The sequence below is a fragment of the Anas acuta genome, chromosome 3, assembly GCF_963932015.1.
Source record: "Anas acuta chromosome 3, bAnaAcu1.1, whole genome shotgun sequence".
Lineage (NCBI taxonomy): Eukaryota > Metazoa > Chordata > Aves > Anseriformes > Anatidae > Anas > Anas acuta.
The window spans coordinates 8,052,112-8,076,766 of NC_088981.1; the positions used below are offsets into that span (position 1 = coordinate 8,052,112).

Genomic DNA, 24,655 nt, shown 5'->3' on the forward strand with positions numbered 1-24,655 from the left:
AAGCACAGTGTCTTTTTCATGTTAGACTTCTGTACCTTACTCTGAGTGGTCTGGTTGTTTGTGCCAGCTCCAAAAAATTGACTGCTCTTGCCCAACTGATAATTCAAAGGATTCATATAAAAAACGTATTTTACTTCTGATTTTCATCCCTCCTTGACAAGAAAACACTAATGTTGAGCTGTTACTGAAACTGAAGAAGATAGTCCAGACGTTAATACAAAGAAGAATGAGAGGACCTTGGTGTATGTCCTGGCTTGCAAGAAACATGCTCTGCCTTCAGTGATACAAGCCAATTTTTTTAATGGCTATAATTTTGTTACTGCTGACTTATTGGATCTCCTGCGTAAGAAAATTGCATCATCCATTTTGAATGGCTTGATAGTTAAAACTCTAGCTAAACCAAAGAATAGGAGAGTAGGAGTTCTGACCAGACAATACTTTTAAAATTTGATTCTTAGTCGGTTAGTAAGGAATTCCTAGTGCTGGAATTACCTTAAATACCACCTCAAACTCTAGTCTTTGCTTATTGTCTCATCACTGGCATCCCTACTGTTCTTTCTGGGACTTGAATTTTCCCTTTGTTCTTCTTAATTTTTTTCTCAACTGTGATACTAGACTTCAAACACCTACAACACCTGGAAGAACAGAGAAAACTGCTGTCAATGCAAACGTGTACAAAAGATTTATTGTAAACAAAATACTTCTGTGCAAACAGTTAGGAAAATAGTCTTCTGTTCTTTAGAAATGGCATGTGACTTTTTAAAATGCCAAAGCCACCAAACCTGCTCTGTAGGTACTTCATGCAGTAACAGATGAATTGGTCCACTCAGCAAGGTATGATTTTTTTTTTCTTGCAGTGTGGACCTCATCTCTGAGGCTTACTGTTGGCTCTTAAGCAAGATCTATTTTTTTTAACGTCTCTGAAGTAGGAAGATTGATAATGACCAAACAAAACAAAACCAGAGCTGTAGCAGCATGAGGACTGCCTCTGTTGGCTTCTTAGGCCCTTGGTGTGTGATCCCCAGCCAGCATTTGTCATGTGAAGCTCCTCAGCATGGGCACCTACTGGCCCTGGCCACTGTACTCTCATCTTAGCTTAGGCTGTAAAACTCACGCACGGGGTGTTCCTCTAGCCTGTCAAATTCATTAAGGCGGAAGTGAGTTGCCAGTTTGTTCACCATTCTCTTCAGGGTGGTGGAGGCTGCAATGACTTGGAAGATTAGGAAGAGGGCAAAGATGATATTGACTGATCTTTCCAGTGGCAGGATTTTCAAACCTTCGTTAAATAGCAAGAAGAGAATTATAGGTAACTGCAGGAGGAGAGTCAGGAGCCAAAACCCAGCCAGCTCAGGGACCTGTAACAGGGAGATATCATCTTTTAAAAACTGGCAGTTGGGGATGAAAAAACACAAAACCAGTAACTTTTAATCTTCTAAAACCCAGGAAATAATGTGAAATGGCAAAGTGAGGTGGTTTTAACAGTGCTTGTATTTTCTGAAAAGCAGTTTTGGGGAGTGAGAGGGGTCCCCTCTGAGGGTGGACTTCTTGGAGTCCACAGAAGTTAATGGAAGTTGGTGCCAAGGTAATACAAGATGCAGGCTGTAAATCAGAAATAACCTCAACTTATAATCTCTTGAATGAACTGTCATGCCATTTTAATTATGTTCAACTGCAGAAAGCTCTCCTACACAAAATAACATGTATGTGTAGTAACATACCTTCTCCTGCAGGTTGCCGATGTATCCCAGGTACAGTCGAATGATCTCTATTAGGGAGGCTAGGATCATGACTGTGACCAGAATGAACTTGTAGTAATCTGACAGGACTGCATACTAGAGGGAAGAAGAGAGTAGAAGTTTTGCTGTGCTGTTTCATAGCATGTCATCTGTGGTTAAATGAAGAAACTGTACACTTCTGTGTAAGTTTACAGTGTTGTATTGGCTTTCAAATCCTCCTGAGCCTCCAGTTTCAAGCAAATCCCAAATAAACCTACTAACTTTTGATGTCTGTGAGCACCATCTCTGTACAGGGAGGTGTTTAATAGGAAACATCACTCTTACTAACAACTACTTTCCTTCAGGACTTACCTTCATCTGGAGCATGACAACACTGCTGAGCCACCAAAACGGGAAAAAATAAACGTTGAAATACAGGGACATCTGTAGTGGTAAACTGGAAACTATTTCACTATCTGTAGATAAACAGAAGCTTTTATCACTCCTAGTTTGTACCATAGTTCAGACAGAAAGATTATGTTCCATCTTAGCTTCAAGCAAGAACATTAACACCTTTCTGAATCAAGTTAAATGTTAAGAAAAGGATTTTCACATATCAAGAAGAAAAACTACCCTATCTTAGGCTACAGTATTTTCTGGAATCTAAGGTAACTAACTTCCAGTACACAGGATACAGAAATTTTTTTGCCTAATTGTAAATTCAAGCTGCGTGTCTGACTTGTGGAGTAAGCCATAAGCTACCACCTAATCAATCTGACTGATAGGCTTAGCTCAAGTATTGCTGTACACTGATACTGCAGAAATATTAAGTGGTAATTTTTATTGCTGTTCTTAAGAGAATGGTCAAAGTTGAAATAAGTATATACAGGATTATCCTCGTTTTGTACATGATCTTGTGTAGGGACTTAATGCTAGAGAGCAGGAACCCATTAATGCTTTTAGTTCTTGAGTTAAGAATTTCAAATTCATGTCAAACTAAAACTTAGTCAATAAAGACTGTATCAACACACTTTGTTCTCTTCAATGTAGAGAACAGTAAATATTGAACTCTGCAGGCTGTAAATTCTGTATTTACCATTTAACTATAGATTTAAAAGATTAGACTGAAAACAAGGAGAAATTAAAAACGGCATTCCAAGGGTATTGTTCATTTTAATGGGTGAAGTTTTATTGCCATGGTCAACTGATACTGCAACCCATTTACTTCCATTACCAGCAGTCCCATTTTTAACATTTTCTCCAAATGTAGACGCATTTCCTCACTTGATAAGTGAAGCTGAACTCTAAGAAGCACTAACTAAAAACTAAGCAAGTTTAAAAAGTATTTGTTGTGTCCTGTTGATTTGTATTCAAGTCTTCTGCCTGCTACAATTATGACGTTAATTGAAACTCAGACTGACAGCTACACTTCTTTGCTTCCAGACTCAGAACCACCTCTCTTCTGACGTTACTGTCTCATTACGTATCTTCCAACCATTTTCATACCTGTCTTTGTTCCATCTCAGTCTGGCATCCCTGTTTCCATTCCAGCAACATGCAGCCTGGTACAGTCTGTTCCAGAAGTCTTTATGATAGTTGCAGAAGTATTCATGGTAGCTACTAGACTAGGTGGGAAGGGAGGAGGATTTGGGAGTAGAACTAGGACAGACCTTAAGGGTAGGGTGTGAGGGGCAGGAATTTGTTGTACTGAAATAGAAAGTGCAAGACAACCAATATCCTTGTTTAATAATCCCTTTTTTAAGCATCAGCACTTTGCTACAATCTACAAATGAATGAAAATCTATAGGTACTTCAGTTTCACTATCTACCTGAATTTGTTCCAGCTGTCCTAATGAATCAGTCTCTCAACCTCAAAACTAATGTGCAAATTGTTGATTTTGGAGGGCACTGAAGTAGAATTCAAAAACTGTTTTGTTTTTTTTTTTGACAAACAAAAAATGCAAGACCATCCAATTAGAAGTCACTATGTAACTATATAATATGCACTGGATGAACACTTAATAGTTCATAATCCTATTCAAAAAAAGAGGCCAAGAGCTGTAATTTCAATTGCAATGATGATGTTTGAGGTACAATTAAGGTATCATTAATGCAACAGTGGTATTTGTGACTTCTGCTCAAGTTTTAAAATTGTCTTTTCAATGAATGCTTAGCAATACAAGACAACTCTAATTCATTTTCTATTCCTACTTTAACTTGTACTTATTTTCTGGAATTGTTTAAAAAAAGGAAATGCAAGACTATTGCAATGGCCAATTCTTTCATGCTAGGTCAACTCACTGAAGTATATATGTGTAAGCTTAAGATTTGAAATCCTGATCCCGAAGAAACTAACAGTACATTTGTTGTTGCTGTCCATGGGCTGAATACACAGGCAGGAGTTTTCGTAAAAGGAAACTGAAAAGAAATGACTAAAACAGAAATTTTCCTTGGAGCCTAGAAAAATATGTTTGATAAATAAAATGATATGGTAACCAATGTGAACAGCATAGCTAGCTACACTGGCGTAACTACACAAAGAAAATGAGCACTCATCTTGAAATTACTTTTTGATTAATTTTATCACCTAAGAACTGATTTACCAGGTAAAACTTTCATGTTAACTTCTATGAACGTTACTGTCCTATGTAAGCGGTTTATTTTGATGGCTACTGTCACTCCAAAGGTATGAAAAAAGGGGCATGTTAGCCTGCAGGTTTCACTGGCCAAGTGGTGAATAGTTACTAGTCTTTGTTGTTTGAGATCTTGCTATTTAGCTGTAGCTTGGTGTACCTCTTCAAGCTTTGGGTATCTCATGTCCAAACTGTGCAGGGGTACTGCCCTTACACCAGTAACTCAGTTCTTTTATTTGTTCTTGTTGTTCCCTATAAATCCTTTATACTTCTTTATTTGGGAGGTCTGATGAGTATCTGGTATGTGAGTAACAATGGATTTTACCTGTAGTATTTCTCTCACACCCTCTTCCAGTGCTGTTAAGGTGGGTATAAGTATCCTGTATATCTGACTTTAAATCATCCTGTTGAGTATTTTAAGAGTCCAGGAAACCATCCCTAAACCTACAGCACGTTAAGTGTGGGGTGATGCTGAAACTATGTTGCTCTACTCCAGAAAATATTCACTAAACCACGCCAGATTATTGGCGGTGAAACCAGATCTCGTGTACAGGGCATCTCCACTGTTCACCAGCGTTGTTCGGGCTTGGAGGAGGGCGATGGGGCTCCCCTCCATGCCGGGGCCGCTATCTCCGCCATCCCGCCCCTACGCAATTTTTGGGACAGCGGCGCCTTCCCCTCACCGCCCACAACCGCCCCAACGGCCGCCAGGCGCCGCTTGGCGCCGCCATCTTGGTTGCTGGCAAGCGCTCCCCGCCCGCCCCGGTAGCTGCCGCCGCCATGTTTGTTGCGGGCGGGCCGCTTACCTGCGCGCTCGCCCGGGAGCGGCGGGGCGGCGCCGCGGCTGTCGGTGAAGACGGTGCGGCTGAAGGAGCCCAGCTGCCGCCTCAGCGGCTCGGGCAGCGACATGTTGCGAGGCAGCGGCTTGTCGCGACTCCGCCGTCGCCCTGGCGACGGGGCGGGGGTGCGCAGGCGCGGTGGCGGCCGCCGCGCTCCCGCTGAGGGCGTGTGGTGCGGTTTTGGAGCTGTTCGTGCTCAAAGTGAATGTCCGCGAGGCTCGTTTTGTGACACAATCATCAGGGTTGGAGAAGACCTCCCACATCATCTGGCCCAACCATCCCCTTCGCACCAGTGTCACCACTAAACCATGTCCCCAAGCACCACATCCAACCTTCCCTTGAACGCCCTCAGGGATGGTGACGCCACCACCTCCCTGGGCAACCCATCACAGCACCTGGCTGCTCCTTCTGAGGAGAAATGTCTCCTAATTTCCAACCTGAACCTCCCCTGGTGCAAATTGAGGCAATTCCCTCTAGTTTTATCACTAGGTACCTGCAAGAAGAGGCTGACCCTCAGCTCTCCACAAAATGCCCTCTCCTTGAGGCTGCCTTTCTCTGTCACTGACAAAAGCAGCAGTGCAGACTTTTTATTCCAGTTAGATTTTGTCCCTTATGGGATGCCCTCCCAGCACTAAGAAAAGCTGTTAGCATGAAAACAATTTCTGCTTGTTCCTGCTATAGAAAACAGTCACTTTGTGTCTGAAACCTCAAGATGAGGTGATCTGTTCACCGGGTTTTTCAGCTTCCCGTAGGGCCTGATTCCTTCTGAGGAGAAAGGATGTGTGCAGAAAGTTATTTTCCTCATGACCTGAACGAAAGAACAGCTTGTGCCCTTTACTATGAGGGCTGGTAACAATTGTGGTTTTACTGAACATAATATGTCATGTCAACTCCCGTTCCATCTCCTAAATCCTTTCCCCGTCTCCTCCCTCCTTTCCCCAAATTGTATTTAGCTACTTCCCTGGGTGATCGTTCTCTAGTATGACTTTCCAAACTCAATTATCTCTGACTAAATAATTTAAAGCCTAGTTTAAATTTAATTTCTTTCTATCCCACCGGGAGAACTACAGAGAAAGATGGCTAAACAAGCATGAGTTCTGAGAAATCCATTTGGCTATTGAGCTGATGAACGATGATATTGACAACAGATACTGTTCAAAGGGTTCTCCAAACACGTGTATGGCAGCAGGGATCTGCACAAATATAAGTAAGTAAATAAACTGCCTGTGACAGCCTGCAGAAGAGATGAGGAGGAAGTGATTTTCAAATAATGGCAGCAGATTTGGAGAAGGAATTACAGATATCCCAGAATTTGAAGGGCTGCTGAAGGCAGCAGGCTCTGCTGTGTAAGTGATCTTATAAAATAAACCTTGAAGTGCAGGCGAGGCTTATCCCTATTTCACAGAAAAGATGAAGCAGCTCAGTAGCACTATCAGGTCTGCCTGGTACCAGGGCTACCTAGGTGGCTCAGGCAGGACAGCTCTACAAGCAAATAATTTAGTAAAAGCATCAAGTCTGAATGTTTGTCCAGCTTTTTTTGACCTGACTTTGTAACTTTGAAGCCTGTCCTGTTACAGGTGTAGTGACGGTGATGCCTGTGCTAGTTAACATGCTTTGGGGGCTGTAAAGCAGCACAAGCTGCAGTCGCAGATGTGCGCACAGTTGTGTCCTAGCTCCATGTGGATGCCAAAGCTCTGAGGGCAGTAGAGTTAGACCACAGTTACGGTGATAAAAATCTGGGAGCGGATGCTTGCTAATTAGCGAACTACCTGGTAAATAATTGAAGGGCTCAAAGATGACTTTTACGTTTCAGGAAGCATTAAAGTTAATGCTAGTTTCCATAGGTAGGTTTCTGACCATTAAAAAATGCAATCTGTATTTGTTATCTTGCCAGTAGGTGCTGTCAGACTCGACAGCTACAGTGGTGACTTCTGCACAAATCTCACCATTAAGTTCTTTGCTATAGACAGTGGTGCGATGATTAACCTGTGCAATATTACCAATGAGATAGTAAAGCAAAGCTTCAGGCACTTGTGTTTTCCTGATCTCATTAACACCCTTTAAATTAGGGGAACACTGATCCCACACTCTCAGTTAATTAGACAAAGGGAACACGTTTATACGAATTAAAATTATGGCTGTATAAACTGCTGGCTGTTAAAGTTCAGCCTTTAAGGATTTTCCTTTTGATTACCTTCTCAGAATTGAGGGAAGAATTTGCCCTGAACTGCACAATGCTGTTCCTTTCCTGTTGCCAGTGGCTTTGAGCAGAGGCCCCGATCTCCCAGATGCCCTGATTTTCTTATGTTCCCCAATTCTGAAAACCTATCAAGCATACAGTCAGGTGTCCAGCCAGCAGCTCTATGGCAGTCAGTGGGACTTTGCAAAACTGGGCTCTGCTCTTTCAAGAACTGTGAAGCAATCCAGTTTAGCAGTCAGCGAAGTGTAAAACTAAGCAGCAGGTAAAGGAAAGGCTGGTGGAATGCAGACACCACGAAAAATGCATGGATTTGCCATGTGAACTCTATTTCCAGACTCAAGGTGTGAATCTGTGATACTTGGCAGTCTTACATTTTCAACAGATGGCCAAGCATCCTACATGTCCCTGAGAAATGAAATTGTGCACTTCTTTGTTTAATATTTTTGTCTACGCAAATACTTAAAATATTCCCCGAAGATGGAATAGAGTCTTCATTTTTACTAATTCTGTTTAATTTTCTTTAGACCAAGGCACACATTTTTGGGAGTCAATTTAATAAACAAAATTCTTCTGATTTTCTGTAGGGGCGTTTGGAGAGCACCTACTCCATTTTCAAGCAGAAGAGCATCTCTGAACTTGAAGGATCAGAACACCAGGACATCTGCATTGACAGGTCAGAGCTTCCTGTAACATTAGGGTATTAATAGGGTCCATAAGGAGTGGAAGAAGGAAAAACATTTAACTGTTACGTGACGGAAGCTGTTATGACGACCATCTGTATAAATACGGTAAGTGTCCAGCTTTTGTGATTAAAACCCATTTTGGCATTTTCCTCTTGTAATGTAATGACATTCTGCCACTTGGTTTCTTTGTGTCTATCCATGTATGAAAGGTTAAGGTAGAAACAACCAAATTTCCATCTCTCTGTGCATTGAAATAAGCTACTGAAATGTGAAACTGGAAGAAATAAGCTCATAATTGCGCAGCATATTAAATGACCGTTTTATTTCTCTCCACACATGCTAGCTATAAATAAAACAAAAGTCTCTGAAAATCTGCCTGAAAGCTTTAAATCAGAGGAATATTGGATCTTTGTGTATCCACAGTAGTCCAACTAAGTTGGTAGACACTGGCTTGGCTCCCAGACCGAAGCTCCTGGGGCCCTCTGGCAACAGCACTAAGCCATAAACACCAGATGCAGTATATCTAACAAAATTAAATATCAGCAGTTTTTTACAGTTGGCATTTCAGAAACACAGAGTTCATTTAAATGGTGCCAGTGGTTTATCTTTGCACCTGAATTGCAATTGCTGTATTTCTGAATTTGCTGGGGTGGAATCCCACAAATGCTATTTCCCCTGGCACGCCTGTGCTGCTGCCCCTTATGTAGCCTTAAGTGTGCAAGCAACGCAAGTCACACTCCTTTTTGCTTGACCCTTACTGATACCTGCCCAGTGTTTTGTTAGAAACGCTGTAAAATATATATATTAAAAAAAAAAAGTGCTGGTGAGTTGAGGTATGTGCAGGCAAACGGAGTACAGGCTTGCATTCTCCTCCTGTTCTCAGAATGAAGTGACAGATTGGGAGTTTTAACAAATTACAAGTGCCACGAAGGCTCTAATGTGTGTGTGTTTGAAAGGCTCGTGTTATTAGCTGTGACAGTGTCTGCCAGAGCAATTTCACAGCTGTGTTCCTGGCGCGCAGTACCCCAGGACAATCTTTTCTCTGTGTCGCTTGTACACTAGTCCCTGGTGTTCGTTTAATACCTACAGGATATTTGTGTCTGGTAAACAATTATTGTTGCTGATGAGACCTCTCCGAGGCTCCTGTTTCAACCATTATGGATTGCTGCAACCACTCCGTTCAATAACCGTATCGTAGCTGTTTTCTTTTCTTAAGCATAAAGACAGCAACAACAACGATAAGAGGGGCTATTCCTTGCTCCCACGGATTGATTTTCTTTCTGTTGTACTTGGCGGTTAGTTAGAACAGCTCCTTGGCTTTTTTTTTGCCTTTTTTTTTTTTTTTTGGAGTTGGTTTGTTTTGTCAAGCACACTAGGAAATTCTCAAGGCTGCTGCTGCTATTAAACAAGTTTCACCATTTGTGTTTCAGAAGTGCTTTAGCTTTGTGTGATATGCTGGGAGGCTACAGTAAATGTGTGGACTTTGAGATGGATTCTCACTTCTACTGAGGCCCCTGAAGTACCTGTGAAGGACTCTGAGTGTCCTGACCAGTGCAGAGGGGTCCCTTACCTCCAGAAGATAGCTGTGGAACAGCTGGTGAATGCCATGCTGTAACACTGCAAACAGGCTGGATGCCTTCAAGTTTTGTGCTGCTGACAAAGCTTGTGATCAACGTGATGTCCTTCCTTTGCTTCCAGATCTTTCTGGGGATTAATTCTGCCTCAGTTACACCTTCACCTCTTTCGTAGGTTCTCCCAGAAGGCTGTTCTTGGGAAGGAGGGATGTGTTTGCTGCATGTGTTTGTCCTCTCAGCAAGTGGTTTCTAGTGTTTTGCTAAACCAAGGTGCCCAGTTATTTAAAAACTGAGCCCTGTGTAGAGATCTAAGGTTCCCTAAAGCCCGTTCCGTGGACATGAGCTCCCCCAGATGGAAGGCCTGTTTGTGTTCTCTGGGCATCACAGCAAGTGCTTTACCTGTTACTCTTCGTAGCTCCTGCAAAATGCTTCCTGGGATGTGGGTCCTTGCAGGGCCAGAAACAGTTTGCTCTTTTCATTGCAGAATCCAAATATGGCACAGTATTTAAAAAATTACCTTTGAGGTGGCACGAATCAGCATGATGATACACCCATGCGAAGGAAGGCCTTAGTGGTGACTGCTGCTGGTGGTGGTAGTTCCCTGCAAGAAGTTTTGCCCTTCCTTTGCAATTGTGCAAGCCTAAGCCCTATGTGTGTGATGCACACACATTAGTAGTTTGATCATTTAGGGAAAAAAAAAAACAGCCACAAGACAGAGAGGACTATTGTTTAGTTAAGAAACCGATCACAGGGTTGGGTTTTGTATTTTTAATTTCTAAATTCGTATTTGGACTGTTACCTAGGTGCCTGAGTTTGTTAGAACTCCAGTTCAACTTAAGTTGGAGCTGCGGCAGCACCCTGGAAGTGAGGTTGGTTATTTGGATTCCCTGATGCATTCTGCTGCCTAAATTTATGTTTCCAAACAAGAACAAACTGTCCCCCTGCTTTGAAGCTGTGCCAAGCTAAAGGTATGTGTTGTCAGGTCTGTGTCTGAGGGTTTCCATTGTCCATTCGTGTCCAGGCTGATGCCTGTGAGAGTCCAGGACAGTGAGAATGACTGCAAATTCCCCATAAGCCGAGTTCTTGTTCGGGACCTCTAGTTCAAACATTGTGGGTTATGCTGCTGGGGATGCTGGTGCAACACCGCAGCAATCTACGGTGTCTCTCTGTTGGGATGGGGATTTGGCTGCGTGTTTATTTTTGTTCTGTAATCTGTTAGCTTTAGGCTTTTTGCTGTGTTTCCAAACAAAACGAAACTTGGCTCAGCTTCTCCTCAGGCAGCACCAAAGAAAGAGTGTAGTGACTTGCTGAAGTTCCAGAGCGCACTTAGTTCTGTCTTTGTTACGTTTTCAATTATTTAAGATGGGGGCTTCTTATGTGTGGGTATGCACCACTGTACCTCAGTCTCAGCTGTGGTTCCAGTTGCTGGGTACTCTGAAGGATCATTTTGAACTCCCCAATCTGCTGGCTTTGACATGGAAAATTTCTGTGTGTCGTGTGAAGGTGGGCTTCCTCACGTAACCAGAATCTGTGAAGTGGTGCTTAAGACTGGAGGAAGCCTCATGGTATTTTTTACTGTAAAGATGTTTAAAAACAAGGAATTCCCCTTCTGCATGCTGAGTTGTCGCTGTTCATGGTGGAGGAGGCAGACTGAAGGATCTAATCTAGCTTGCTTGCTTGACCTCTCCCTCTCTCTCTGGAATGCTTTATTACAGGGCTCAATTGAAAGCTTTTTTTCCCCCCCTCAGATTCTGTCTACAAGATCTTGCCTGCCTTTATGAAATACCAAATTTATAGCTGCAGGATTTACTGCAGCAGTATTTTAAAACGCCAGATGCTGATACAGCAGCTCTAATTAGAAATATATCAAGTGCTGGACCGTGTGAGTGAAGTGCTGTTTTAAACTGCAGCGTCCCCAACAAGAGGCAAATACAGGCTGCGTTTGTACATGTTTGAACGACAAGAGGTCTCAGTGAGAAAAGCTGTGGTCTGCTATGGAGTGACACTGCTGCGATTGATTTCTCCTGAGAATTTCTGCTTTATTTCACTGAGGTGCGGGAGTTTAGTTGGGAAAAGACCTGTGCTGAGGTGCTGTAGGCTTTGGGTTATGGTGTGACAGGTTATGCACTTTGCCGCTGTGGTCAGTCAGAAGTAATTAAACAGAAGCTGGAAAACGACAAAGTCAGTTTCTACAAGGAAGCACTTAGCTAATCTCTTCTGTGTTTAAAAAGCTACAAATATCCACCAGGTCTTGTCTGTTGCAGCCTGGCATATCTGTGACTTCCCCAAAATCCTCTGTCCAAGGCCTCAGAGTGACAGCTTCATCCTCCTGTCCCAAATCCAGGCCATCCATGTCCAAACCAAACCTCTCCAGTGACAGAGACTATGCAGTCTGCCTGGACAAATCTATCCTGGTGTCCGTATCGTTAGAAAATTAAGTCCTAGTATCTAGCCTAAGCCACACTTTCCTCAATTTGTACTTCACATCTTACCAAGCATGGATGTGGAGCTAATAAACTGCTTTTTTTCTGCAGCTACTTCTTGATTTCCTTATCATGTGCTGCCTCATCTGCTCGTCTGTAAACAAAACAACTCTAGCTGAAAGGATCCGTGTCCATCTATGCTAGATGTTTATCGCAGTAGGTCTCCCCTGATTTCCGTGAGAGGAAATCTAATGGGCAGAGAGGGGAAAAGATTTAGGTGATGAATAAAGTGGAAGTGTTTCAGTGTACATTGCAAATTGCTCGCTGCAGTACCAGACAGCCTGTATTGATCATGCCTAAAGCACATGGTTTTCCCTTGAACGTTAAATGTGGCAAACCACTGTACTAGGACTCAGGATTGATATTTCTGTCCTGCAAGGATAATTAGGAATTTACCAGCCCGGGTTAACAGATGCCTCGAGAGACTTGAGTATGATTAACTTCATAAATACATATTATGAAATCCCGGGCAGTGTTCTAACTGTAATGTATTTTCCCTGAAGGAAAATATGTCTGGGTACAGAAATCAGAAAGAGCTTGGTGCCAAATGCAGAATGGAAGGAAATTCCTTTAAGGCTGGAGTCTATCAGCAGTTTGTCTGAATGGTCTTTTTCTTTGAAGAATTAGTTGAGGGGTTATTTCTCTAAATGTTATCATCCTCTAACTTGTGAGCTCTATCTCTTTCCTAAAACACACCAGTGTGTAACGTGAATATGTAACGTAACATTCCCTCTGAGACTTGTTACTGCTTTATAGCAGCTGCAGGTGAATTTGTTTATAAAAAGGCAAGCAGCTACTTGAGGCAGAGGGGAGTGCAAGTCAGTGGTTGCTCCTGCGCTGAAAGTGGATTTCTGAGAGCGTAATAGCATAAAGGAGATGATTTTTCTGCAAAGCTGTGAGATTGGAGAACCCTGGAGGTGAATTTAAGCAGTCCTCACGAAGATTGTTTATTGTAAAGGTCTCAGTTATCGGATGTGGAGGGCTTTTAACATCAGATCTGGGTTAGCTGCTCGAGTTTACAGAGCTGTTGCCACCTCCACCTTGCCATTCAGCTTTGCCTCAAGGAGCCCTAGGTTAAGAGCGACCGAAAAATAATTGCTAGGCAGTCCCTCCGCGGCAGCCAGTCCTGGCAGAAGACGATGCGCTGAGATTGTTCCTGAATCCTGCTGCCCCTTGCTTGCAGGGATGTCTGGCAGCAGGCAGGGCACAGCAGATTGCCCCAGCTCACACGGGTGACTGGGCCTGGGGTCTGGCAGCTGCAGATTAGGACACGAAGCTGCCTCATGCCAAGGGTGTGTGCTGCGCTGCCAGGAGGGAGAATTTCAGCCTTGGAGCCTGGACTGACAGTGCTTTATTGCAGCCGTTATGTCCAAAAGTCACATCCTTGGGAGGGGTGGAGTTAATCAGCTGGATAAGTTACCCCTCTGCTATTTCCATTTTGCTCTCAATATTTTTTTATTCTGCAGGAGTGAACTGCTGGACAAATACATTAGAACAGCTTTTTGCTTTAAACATGTTAAAGAAGAGAGAAAGAAAAGCGCCAAGTTAAACTGAACTTACAAATGTCACGTTATTTGGGGGAGAAAGCTCATCAGCTACAGTTTCCAGTGCAATGGGTTAAAAATCCCCAATTCCTTGGGACTAGGTTATTTTTGCTAGGAGTAAACAAGTAAAATAGACATATTTTCAGTCCTGAGCTTGATCAAAGTCCTGACAGTACGAAGCACTTTGCTGAAGTGGATTAAGGATGTGGTTTATTTTTTTTTTCCAGGTAGGGACTTTCACATGGAGCAGGCCGTACAGCTTCATTATGTGCTTCTGCAGTGAGTTTTGTAACAGCTGATGCAACGACAGCTCGTTTCTTGTCCAGTCTTGATTTGACTGCGTTCAGCATGTGCTTAAGTGCTTTGCTGAATCTAGGCTAAGAAATGCTTTTCATACAGGAATGTTACAGACAGGATAATGACCACGAGTGCCTGGGTAGCAGCAAAGGCTTCGTCCTGCTCCTCTGAGCCCCAACTTGTCTCCCTGTGCCTTTAGCAGATTCAGAAACTGGGGCGATGTCAAGCATAGTCTAGCAGCGATGAAAAGAGGCAGCACTGAGGGTTGTCAATATACAGCTTTTAGCTAAAGAAGAATTTTTCATCAAACACATTCACGTTTGGTTTTTGCCTCACGTTTCTTTTTGCCTATGCGTAAGCACTTTTCTAGTCCAGGACACTTGAGAGAAACTGCCATTCAAAAGACCTTTGCTGACGATACCTGAATTTTCACTCAGAGCTTTCATCAAGCTTCAGTACTAAGTGGTTTGGGGCTGATGAAGTGTTTTGGCTTTGGGGCTGATTAATTTCACATACTGCTATCTGGAAATCGTAATAGTCCATTGTACATGCAAATATTGGCCCAGTGTTTGGAAAATGGCTGGTGAGCCAGCTGCTGTGGGGCTCTCAGCTGGGGATGCTTTAAAGAGGTCTGTTTTTCAGAGTGCCTCCACTTTCTGAAATTTGAGTTATTCTTGGGTTTTACCAACGTATAGAGGCCCTTAAAATCACTGCTGGCTTCAGAAAACACCTTGATCACAAACAATTCTCTGTTGTTCTTGCACTGTTATTCGTCTTGGTTACAGCAATGGGTTGGAATCTAGTAGGGGAATACAGGGACAAACATGCCATTTGAGAGCAGCTTGATGTTTGCTTGCAGGGATGCCTGAGACAGCACAAAGACGTGGTGCTCAGCATGGTGCTGTGCGTGATATGCCCCTGCATTAGTGATGTAGGGCCTGTGGGGCTCCTCACCTGGCATCAGTCCTTGTGCTTTCACAGTAACCCCATAGGTACTGCACCAGCGTGCTCAGAGTGGTTTCCTTCTGATGGAGTGAGGCTGAAGTCATGCAGGGTTGCTCTGTTATTACCAGCTCGTGTTGCTGGCTGACCAGCAGTTAGTGAACTTCTTAGGCACGCCTGTGACCTGCCATGGATACAAAGCTGGTACATGGATACATCACTGGTAAATGTAGGTAGATGATAAAAAGCCCTACAACTGCAGCTGATCATGTCAAACCAAACCCCAAACTTCCCCTCTACTTCCTAAAATGTTGATGCACAAAACTAGCACAGTCCTGCTCCAGCTGTACTAATGGATGCTGACAGCAGAGAGCACACTGAGATATGCACGCAGAAATAATTTGGACCGGTTGCTAGCAAGAAGTCCGTAGGTAACTCAGGTAATCCTGCTCGCTTTGATCTGTGGGTGTGAAGCTGCAGAAAACACTCGGTAGCAGTGCGTCCACACCAGCGTTGCCAAGCTACTTTCCAGTGATAATTCCTCTGTGCTTTGCAGGGCTTCCTAAACCTGATGGAGAGAAGTCAAGAATCAAAATCGGTGCCTGCGTTTTTGCTTTTTTGCAAGGGTTTTGTTCTTGCTGGATAATCCCTTTGTAGCCCCAGGGAAAATTTCTGGTAAATTTTGTGTCAGTGGTCCGAAGCACAAAGTCTGAGCAATATGGGGTTTAAAACACGAAACAAAGCGGTTGCTTAAAATTTTGCTCTGTGAGAAAGCTGGTGAATCTGTATGCCTGATCTTACAACTTGTAGGAAGAAAGGGGGAAATAAAAATGGGCTGTTGAACAGTTTAATGCATAAATTACTCAACACCTTTTTTTGTTTATTTGAAACCATAACAATAGTGTTCTGTATGGTGTTTCCACCAGGTCTATAGACAGGGTGAAAAGCCTGCAGTCTTGAGAGAAAACTAGTAAATTTGGCAGGTTAACAACTACTGCTAAGGTACATGAGGAAACTAGTACTCTTGTCCCATTTAATCTTACAGTTTGATCTCAACAAGCTCTCCAGAGGGAAGCACAAGTGGCAGTGTTTTGCAGGTAATCAGCTGATGAGTATTGGCACAGCTTCCAGCATGGAGCTGGTTATAACTGTAAGTTGTGCTTCTGATATACTTCATTGTCCTTGCCGTGGATTGTAGTGAGGAACCTGTAAGACTCTGATTCAATCTTTGATTTGTGTGATAGGACCAGACCTTAAAACTGAATTATGAAGAGTTCTCTTCTCTGTAGCTGATTCATTAAATAGATCACAAAACAGTTTCTCAAATAGCACAGAGAACTGACAGTCTAACATATCAGGATGTCTGTAAAACTCAAAACTGGTGTATATGAACATCTGTAAGACATCTGCATCTTGCTTTCCAGGTATCTTTCAGGAGGTGCCTTGGAATATAGCTGTCAAGAACCAAGCCAAAGTAGGAGCAAACCGTTCATCCTACGGAAAAATCCTGATCCTGCTGTGCCTGCCAGAGAAGTTTGGTTGGTGGGAGCTGCGTTTTTGGCTGCTTTCTTATAGCTGTTTCCTACAACACACTGTGCTGTTTCTTTTTGAGTTGTGAGCTCCCTCAGTAAGAGGTCTAAATCTATGCAGCTGGACTCTGGATGTAACTTCGGTCACCAGCTACGATTGCTGTTTCTGTCTGTTCTGCGTGAATTCAGATGTTAGTGGTCAGTGCTAGCAATGGACCCAAAGGCTAGCCACCCTTGTTAAAGCAGTGCAGTCTCGTGGTTAGCATGCGGGACCAGAAGCGTGATGCCTTCTGCGCACACAGGATGAGATTTGGGTTGTTTTGTGATTAGCGTTTTGCAGGGCAGAGAGGGGAGGTCACTGCATTGAAGTGAATGCAACGGAAATGTGAATTGAAGACTTCCCCCTGAAATGTGAGCGTGTGGATGGTCTAGGTGGCTTTCCAACTGAGGCCAAAAAAACCCTGAGTTTATCTCCTGCCTGAAATTTTAAAGATAAATTGTTTGAAAATGCTGTTTGTTATAGACAACTGTGTGACTCTTCGTTGGAGCTGGGTATGGATATAGGCTTGTTGATTTGTGCAGCTGAATATTTCATTGCCACAGTTCAAAGGCTCATACAGAATGCTCTGGGCAGAATCAAAGCTGGATTCCTCTACTCGAAATTCAGAATAATTTCACTTACTTCAAAAATCTGCTGCTGCAGTTGGCCTGAGGGAGTTTCATACCAAGCTGCTTGATTTTTTCTTGGCTGTTTTTCTCAATTTGGGAACACGGCAATTGTTGGGCTCATCCCAGAATGATCTTGGTCCTTTTCTAAAAGGCGTGTATCACTTGGGTCCCTCTGCAGTGACAGCTGCATAAAGATGAATTCCATGTTCTTGTTGTGAGCTTGGTTACTTTGGTGGCTGGTGCCTTTAGCAAGCTGCTGTCAGCCTGGCTGATTCAGTTCACTGCAGTATCTTGAGTTTTTTCCAGTGCTCCTCGTATTATTTACTTTATTCTTGCGTGTCAGGTAGTGTCTCAGCATAAGCAGTTACTCCCAGAATAACATTTCTGCAACCTTTTCGTAACCCCAGTCATACTCTGGTGTGCGTACTGATTACAAAGACTCTGGCTTGGTTGCAATCTCCTTATTTGATTGCTCCCCCTGCTTGCTGGGGCTCTGAGACCTGCTCTTTCTCGAGGCATTTTCCTCCTCATATACTTCAGGCATTTTTATATTATTTCTCCTGGCAACGTGTTCTCTTGGATTTTTTTTTCTTTAATCTCTCTTTCATTTTTCCTGTCAAAGTCTGTTCCACTGCATTAAAGACACATGGGCTGGATTTATGATGCCTGAAATGGATACCTTTTTGGCCCTAAAGCTCATCCCCTGCCATACTGCTGGAAATGATTGCGACTTTTCTGCATCTTGAAAGTAAATATCTCATTGAACTCAGGCAGGCGTGTGTGGTGCTTTTGGAGCCAGGGAATATTTATTTAATCTCCATGTAGGGAAGCAGAGAGTGAAACCCTAGATCCGTTCAAATCACCGGGGCTTTCCCTGGGCTCCAGCTGAGCTGTGCCTCTGTGTTCGGGTTTGGGATCTGTAGGTGGCCCTCCAGCAAGGGGAGGTTGGAAGCACGAGGCAGGCTTCTCAGCCCTCTGCTCAGGGATGAGAGGCTGAGCTGAGGGTCAGCTGGCTCTAGAAAGAGAGGGAGGATTTGGAGGCGAAGGACCAGGTTTTCTTTCCTGGTTCTTTCACCAGCCTCTTGAAAGATATTTGTTTCAGTGTTTGCCTGCCTAGAAAGGTGCCTCAGCAGCACGGTACTATTTGGGTGAGTAATTTTGCTGGTGTACTGCAGTTGTGTGAGAGGTTCTGGAGACACTCGTCCACCTGGGACATGCTAAGCCCATGAAGCAAGAGATAAGCTTAAGCCACAGGTTTGTGCAGGTGCTGAAGGGTGTTGCCTGGATGAAGCCTTCATCTGTTCCCTGTGAATCGTGGTGCTGTGTCCCAGTGGAAGTTGTCTGGTTTGGTGACAAGCCCAGCTTACAGCCCCAGCAGAGAAGTTTGATGAAATAAAAGGTGGATGAAGCGGTGTCTCTGTATTCCCATCCCCAGCTGAAGAGCAGTCTAAACAGTGAAAACTGTCGGGAGTGCTTATGGAGAGAAGCAACGTCGGGAGCTGAAGATAAGAGCATTTATCTTCACGTCAAAACTACTCAGTGTCTGATGGGCTCCCAACGCACTTCAACAAGGAGCTTAGGCTGGAGACACTGGGATGTGAGGAGTGTGGGGGGGAGCGTTTATCCCACCGAGACGTGGCGTGCATCAAATCAATTACACGGTGCAAGCACATTTCCCCCCTCGTCACCAGACAGCGTCGTGAGCTCGAAGAAAATCGGTTCTCTCGGGCACTAGAGGAGCCTCCCTTTGGATGCTGATTTAATGTGAAACGTATATTAAAGGAGAGAGGGAAAGAGAGAGGGAGAAGGGGGATCTCATATGTTCTGCTGCAGATTGCCACATCGATCTTGTCGTTCAGGCGAGCACGGCTGGACCTGAGGCTGTGGGATGTGCTGCCTTGCTGTCGGGAGCTGTCAGCCTCACAGGAGCACAGGAGAAGGAGGCACTGTGGCGGTAGAAAGTGCAGTGATAAAGGGATCAACGAGCCGTTTAAGGGGAAATCAAAGCAGGTGCCACTTTGCGCCCACTGTTTTGGCTTGTGCTCAGTTTCAGCAGCTAGAAACGTGCTCTGCCCTCGCCTCGTCCCCCAGTGCAGTGGTGAAGGGAGGAGGCCCGCTGAGCCCTCCCTGCTGCCGTCTCTGAGCCAGCTCCTCCCTGAGAATTGCTCCTCTGAGCTCACACCCCAGCTCACAGCCCACATTGCACAATGCTGATGGCCAGTCTGGGAGTCTTCGCTCCAACAGATACACTGGCAAACTCTTCTTAATTTATAGCAGGCCTCGGGCATCCCTCTGCCTGGCGTTTATGCACTGTCTGGAATGGTGTCGGTGCCTTGGGATACTTGTGCTTCTCCCAGGCAGAGCAGAGACACTAGAGAGCGCCCTGCATTTGCAGATTTTGACTTGGGAAGCAGAGTGTGAGGATGTGAGCGCTCCCTGAGGAAAGGACATGAGAGACAACTGATCTCAGGACTCAACCTGGTCTTGCTGCTTGAGACAGCCAAGAAGACACATGTTTGGAGAGGTTTTACCTTGTAGACAGGTGTAGCTGCAGTTGCAATAAAGCTTTGTGTTTCCTCCAGTGATCTCCTTGTCTTTGGACATAACAGAACAGGAGGTGTGTTTGGACCAGCAGACCTCCACTTTTCATGCACAGCCTCTGTCTCATCTCAAACACAGCCACCAGGAGAGCACCAGCAGGGGCCTGGCCAGGTATCTCCTCTCCTAAGGAAGCTTTCAGAGCACTGTAAGTCGAAATGTCTCCAGGGATGTCCTTAATATCTGAAGGTTGGTGGGAGGATTGCCATCGCTCTCGAGCTTGCAGTCTCCAGTCCTGGAGAAGAATACGTTTAACTTTCAAGCACATCAATACTTCAACAGTGTTTAATATTTTAGTATATTTGAATGCCCGAGTCATTTCTTTGAGAGCTGGCTGGAATCAAATTGTTTTGCTGCCTTTTATTTCAGCTTACCCCAAAGGCATGGGCTCCACCATCCTCTTCCTTGCGGGAGGGTCGCAAGCTCACACTGATTCCACCAGTGCTGCAGAATAGCTGTCCTCACTCTTATCCCACATGCTGGCCTGTATCTTCTCCCATTACTTGAGGCCTCCTGAAGCTCCTCTCTGCCCTAAATTGCCAGGGAAACAGTCGACGTGGCATCATTTTCCTATTAATTGCTGATCATGCGATGGTGATGACTGAATTTCCATGACAATGAGCTGGCTTCCAGGTTTTTCCCAGTGGAATGTTTCCTGCAGAAAAAAAAGAGGTTTAACCAAAACCTGACTTATCTTTTGGAAGGTGCTTATCTCCATGTATTCACAAGTACTTCCTAGAGAAAAAAAACTTCAGAGTTTTTGTTTTGTTTTTCTATTTTGCTTCTTTTTTTGCGAGGTGATACGTAGATAGTTCAGAATTTTAAGTTTGCTGTGTCCTCCTTTTCGTGTGTTACCAAGTGTAAAAGGCTAAATGAAGTCTTGTAGCTATTTTCCTTATCTCATCTCTTTTTATTGCTTTGGGGATGTTTTCATTATCTTGCCATTTTTGAAAACATTTCACATTGGAAAAGCTCCAACATAGTAAAAGACAAGGAGAATGGTACAAAAGGAAAAAAGGAGGTAGTGAAAAGATGCTTAGGAGGAACCATTTTTATTGCAGTTCATGGCAGCTGAAGGAGAAAGAAGAGGGAATATATATTTTTTAACCTCATCAAAATTCCTAAAGATGTAGATGTTTAGATGTCCAATTAAAAAAGAAATCCCATTTGGGCACGTCTGAACGGATATATTTTTTTCTGTCCCATTTTGACCTTCCTTGATTCTCCTTGGCATTGCTGCTAGCCCCCCTCTGCCCCTTAGGCTGTGTCAGAGGCGTCTGGAAGCAGCAGATAAGGAGCAGCCTTGCTTTAGTGTGGCTTGGGAGTCGCACAGCCCATGTCCTCGCCACGCAGAGGAGGTGTCAGGCAGCCAGCAGAGAGCCAGGCTGGTGTTTACCAGAAAGGTGGCGTGCCTGGCAGCGGGCAGGGGATTACGGGCTGCAGAAATAACTTTCCAGGAAGTGCCTGTAGAGATTTTGCCTCTTCGTTGGGAGGATGTTGGGTCTGCGCAAATCCCTGAGCCTAGTAAAGAAAACAACCCTGGTGCACGAGGCTCTTGAAATGAAGAAAAATTAGTCTTAAGTTAGAAAGATGGAGCAAAGTGCTTGGGCACAGAAGTAAGTCTCCAAGCAATGCCACAGAGTTATAGTTTGGTGAGGGTGGAAGTCACTGAGGATTTCTTCCCTTTCCTGAGCGCAGTGGCTGAGATGCTGGAAGGAATCATGAAGTGCCTCCGTGAAGGCTCGATATCCTGTTAAATGCCCCGTGTTATCTGTGCAATACCAGCAAATATTGCTAATCAGACAAATGCCCACAGACTTAACGCTCAGCGCCTGGTGAGCAATTTACTGGAAGCCCCTCTGCGCTTATGTGCAGCTCATAAATATGCAGATGTGATTTGTGTTGGTCTGATCTCTTACGTTCTCTGTCCATCCTTCACCCTCTAAAGCTTTGGGAAGCGTTGACTGATTTTGATCAAAATTGGTCAAGGGGTAATGGTCTGAAAGATAATTTTATTTTATTTTTTTCCTGAAAATCAGTGTCAAAAGAAAGAGACACCTGCAGGAGTGTGGTTCTCAGGGAAAGACAGCCCTTCCTCTGCTCATTTCTGGGACCCTGCAGCTTCCAGCTCCTTTACCCAAGGTGATGGAGTAGGAATAAAGGTAACAGGAAGGGGCTCGAAGGTTTTGTGATGGGAGGGCTGCTGAACTGCAAGCATTCTGCAGATGTGATGGCTGGAGGAGTAAGGCACGTAGGATATAAACCTACAGAAAACCAGACTTCAGGGTTGTGCTGCTCCCAGAACAAGGTGGTTACTGGGAATGTTGTGTTACAACTGGATTTCTCCATCGCTGATTGTGATCACCTCATGCCGTGTTAGTGGGTAGGGGACTTTGCCTGCAGTGAATTAAGGCGTGCAGTGTTATGAATAGTTTCCTTACTCGGGATGGCCTTACTCCAAGCCTCAAGGTAATTTATAGCCCAGGTAGGCATGCTGTTGTTGAACGAGGCTAAATATGGAGCAACGGGAGCATGATTCGGGGCTGTAAGCAACAGTGGCGTTTGTGAAGGGCAGCTCAATATTCTTCATATTGCGGGTACAAGCATAAGCAGATTTTTTTTAATTGGATTTTGAGACAAAGCACAGCTGGTACGAAGCTTTAGCAGGAATTCAAATGCTGCTGCTTATTAATGCAGTAAATGATGATTTACAAGTCCTAGTTTTTGTGTTTACTGTTTAATACTCTGACAGCCGTAGACTTATGAAGCATTTGGCAAACGTGCTGATTTTTGCAAAACTCAGCTGCTTGCTGCTACAAACCTGTAAGAATTAAGGTGTTTTGACTTATCCTCTAGAAGGTACTTGATAAGGCAGGAGACCTTAGCCACAACTTTTTAGAGCTAATCTTGCATCTTCTTTGGCAAAGGATGTGTGGGAAGCGGGAGAGAGAGCATGTGTAAGTATCCTTCTGGTCAGTGTAAAAATAGCAAGTTGGAAAGAAGTCACACACGCCTTAACCATTTCTCTTCTCTCTGCTGAGAGAACTGAGAAGAAAAGTGTATTTGACAAATGAGTTATCATGTAAGCCCCTCAGCAAAAGAAAACCTTTTTGAGCAAGAAAAGCACCATCTTCTTCCAGCTCCTTTGTACTTCTTCTTTTAGCGTTATGGGAAAAATGGTCATTTGGGGATTTTTTTCCATTTTTTTAAATCAGGGAAGAGAGGAAGCAGCACATAGAGACATTAATTGGTTGCTGCTTCCCTGCTCAACACTGCTGGTGGAAAAAGAAAACCTGGCGATCATCCGTAGTGCACATGGGCTTCATACTACTTGGCACAAGGCAGCATGCGAGATGAAAGTGTGTCTCTTGACAGCCAGCTCCGTACTGGCAGCCTTTACTCCAGGCAACAAATTAATCCACTCAACTGTGTTCTGCATAATTGTTGATACTGTCTTAATTGGTACCATACGTTTCCCTGTGTCGACATGTCCATCATGTTAATGTCTGGGGACTGTTGTTTCCTGCCAACTCGGGAACAGTGGAGCCTGCTCTGTCCTAACTAAACTTCTAGCTAAAAAAGCCTCGGTGAAGAAGTGTGACTCCGTGGCAAAGGGGAAATGCAGAGCCGTGTTGGGACATGACTCAAAATTCATGAGTACAAAGGAAAAAAAAGGGACTCCCGATTTTGGTAGCAGTTGGAGCTGAGCCAGCTCTTCCAGGGCTCCCTGAGGACAATTGAGTTCTGCTTAAGTCAAATCTGAAGGCAGAAGAGCTGATCTGCCTGCTCCTAGGAAATAAGGGGTGGGGGCGGCAAGCATTTTTTAAGTGTCCTGGGCAAGACAGCTGCAGAGCTAATCGAGCCCGGTGCACTGGTGGCTTTGTGGGTTGGGATCAGCATTTTGCTTAATGACAGGCAGCTCGGACAGAATCTGGAGGGCACACACAGGCTGCTGTCCTCTCAGTTCCTCCACGTGCTGAGGTTGCAGGGGCTTCGTTTGATCAGCAGGAAGGTCCTGGGGAGGTAGAGAGCTGGGTGCAGCCCAGGTGAAGATGACTGCGTGAGAATCACCAGCATCAGCTCCTGAGAGAAAAAGGCCACCTCGTCACCAGGTAAAGACCTCACTGAGCCTTCCCTCCCTGGCAAGGATGCAGTTGCCTCTGAAGAGGCAGCCTCTAAAAAAACATTAGATGCTAGCGTAAGGGGGCACATCTGGCCATCTCTCTTGCCACTTCATCTCCTAAATAAGAATAAATACCATTATTTGTTTCACCAGGGAGCTGTGTGGTTTGTTATTCGAGCTTGTGAGCAGTCAGGATCTATAGGAGTAGGCATCTCACTGAGGGCCATATGGAAAATGAGTAGTTGTGCCTTCAGGGAAGTGCTGGAACCATGCACGGTACGTAAGGTGTGAGCCAACACCATGAATGATGAGAATCAAATGTTGAATATATTTTTTTTTATTCGGTTAGTGCCACCCCTGCTAAGCACTGAATTGTCTGGAATGGAAAAAGTAGCATGTGATTCTGAAATGTGAGGCTCTAGTGTAAGGTAAATGTTCAGGGAGGGCAAAAAATGTTTGCACAACCGACCTCGCTTCTAGTAACCTAGCATCTGGAAGTGTCAGACCAGTTCTGCAGTGAAATTTTTTCCTATATTATTGCCTGTGCACATACGCACGTACACACACAGCGCTCTCACTTCTTGCTCAGCTCTTGCAGTTGGTTGATATGAGCTGCACTTATTTACATCATTTTGTGCGCCCTCATCTCTCGTTCAGGCTGTTGGCTAGCTTTGAAGCAAAAATGTTTATGTGGAGATAAGAGAAAGAAGGCTTCTTTCCTCTGCTTTTGTGAAGCCATCAGTGAGTATTTAGGCTATTGCCAGAGTGTGGTTGAAAAGCTCATTTAAGAGAGCAGCAAAACGCATGGAAACGTGTTTTGTGGAGG

General features: G+C 44.3%; 1 protein-coding gene and 1 long non-coding RNA gene across 18 annotated transcripts in view; one reads left to right on the top strand and one right to left on the bottom strand.

The window, feature by feature from the left end:
- Positions 1-657: 657 nt before the first annotated feature.
- On the bottom strand, positions 658-5,327 carry TMEM17 (transmembrane protein 17). Its single transcript, XM_068675565.1, has 4 exons — positions 5,155-5,327; positions 2,088-2,191; positions 1,719-1,832; positions 658-1,355 (listed from the first exon to the last, which is right to left on the bottom strand). Exons 1-4 carry the CDS (start codon positions 5,255-5,257, stop codon positions 1,092-1,094), a joined length of 585 nt encoding a protein of 194 aa, XP_068531666.1. The 5' UTR covers positions 5,258-5,327; the 3' UTR covers positions 658-1,091.
- A 2,636-nt stretch (positions 5,328-7,963) lies between these two features.
- LOC137853322 (uncharacterized) overlaps positions 7,964-24,655 on the top strand; it is a 35,636-nt gene continuing 18,944 nt past the window's right edge. For 12 of the 17 annotated variants that reach the window (XR_011094390.1, XR_011094391.1, XR_011094385.1 and 9 more), the window contains exons 1-6: positions 7,964-8,060; positions 10,448-10,612; positions 15,956-16,007; positions 16,335-19,854; positions 21,746-21,868; positions 22,922-23,818. This is a non-coding gene — a long non-coding RNA (uncharacterized lncRNA). Of the gene's footprint in view, positions 8,176-10,447; positions 10,613-15,955; positions 16,008-16,334; positions 19,855-21,745; positions 21,869-22,921; positions 23,819-24,655 lie in introns of all 17 variants that reach the window. The other 5 variants (XR_011094393.1, XR_011094394.1, XR_011094387.1 and 2 more) reach the window with 3 other exon arrangements.

Excerpts from the sequence above, each read along its gene's own strand:
- TMEM17 (XM_068675565.1), bottom strand. The coding sequence starts at position 5,257 with ATGTCGCTGCCCGAGCCGCTGAGGCGGCAGCTGGGCTCCTTCAGCCGC. Across the intron at positions 2,192-5,154 it reads GCTCCCGGGCGAGCGCGCAG|ATAGTGAAATAGTTTCCAGT; the intron begins GTAAGCGGCCCG and ends GTTTATCTACAG. Across the intron at positions 1,356-1,718 it reads TCGGCAACCTGCAGGAGAAG|GTCCCTGAGCTGGCTGGGTT; the intron begins GTATGTTACTAC and ends TCCCTGTTACAG.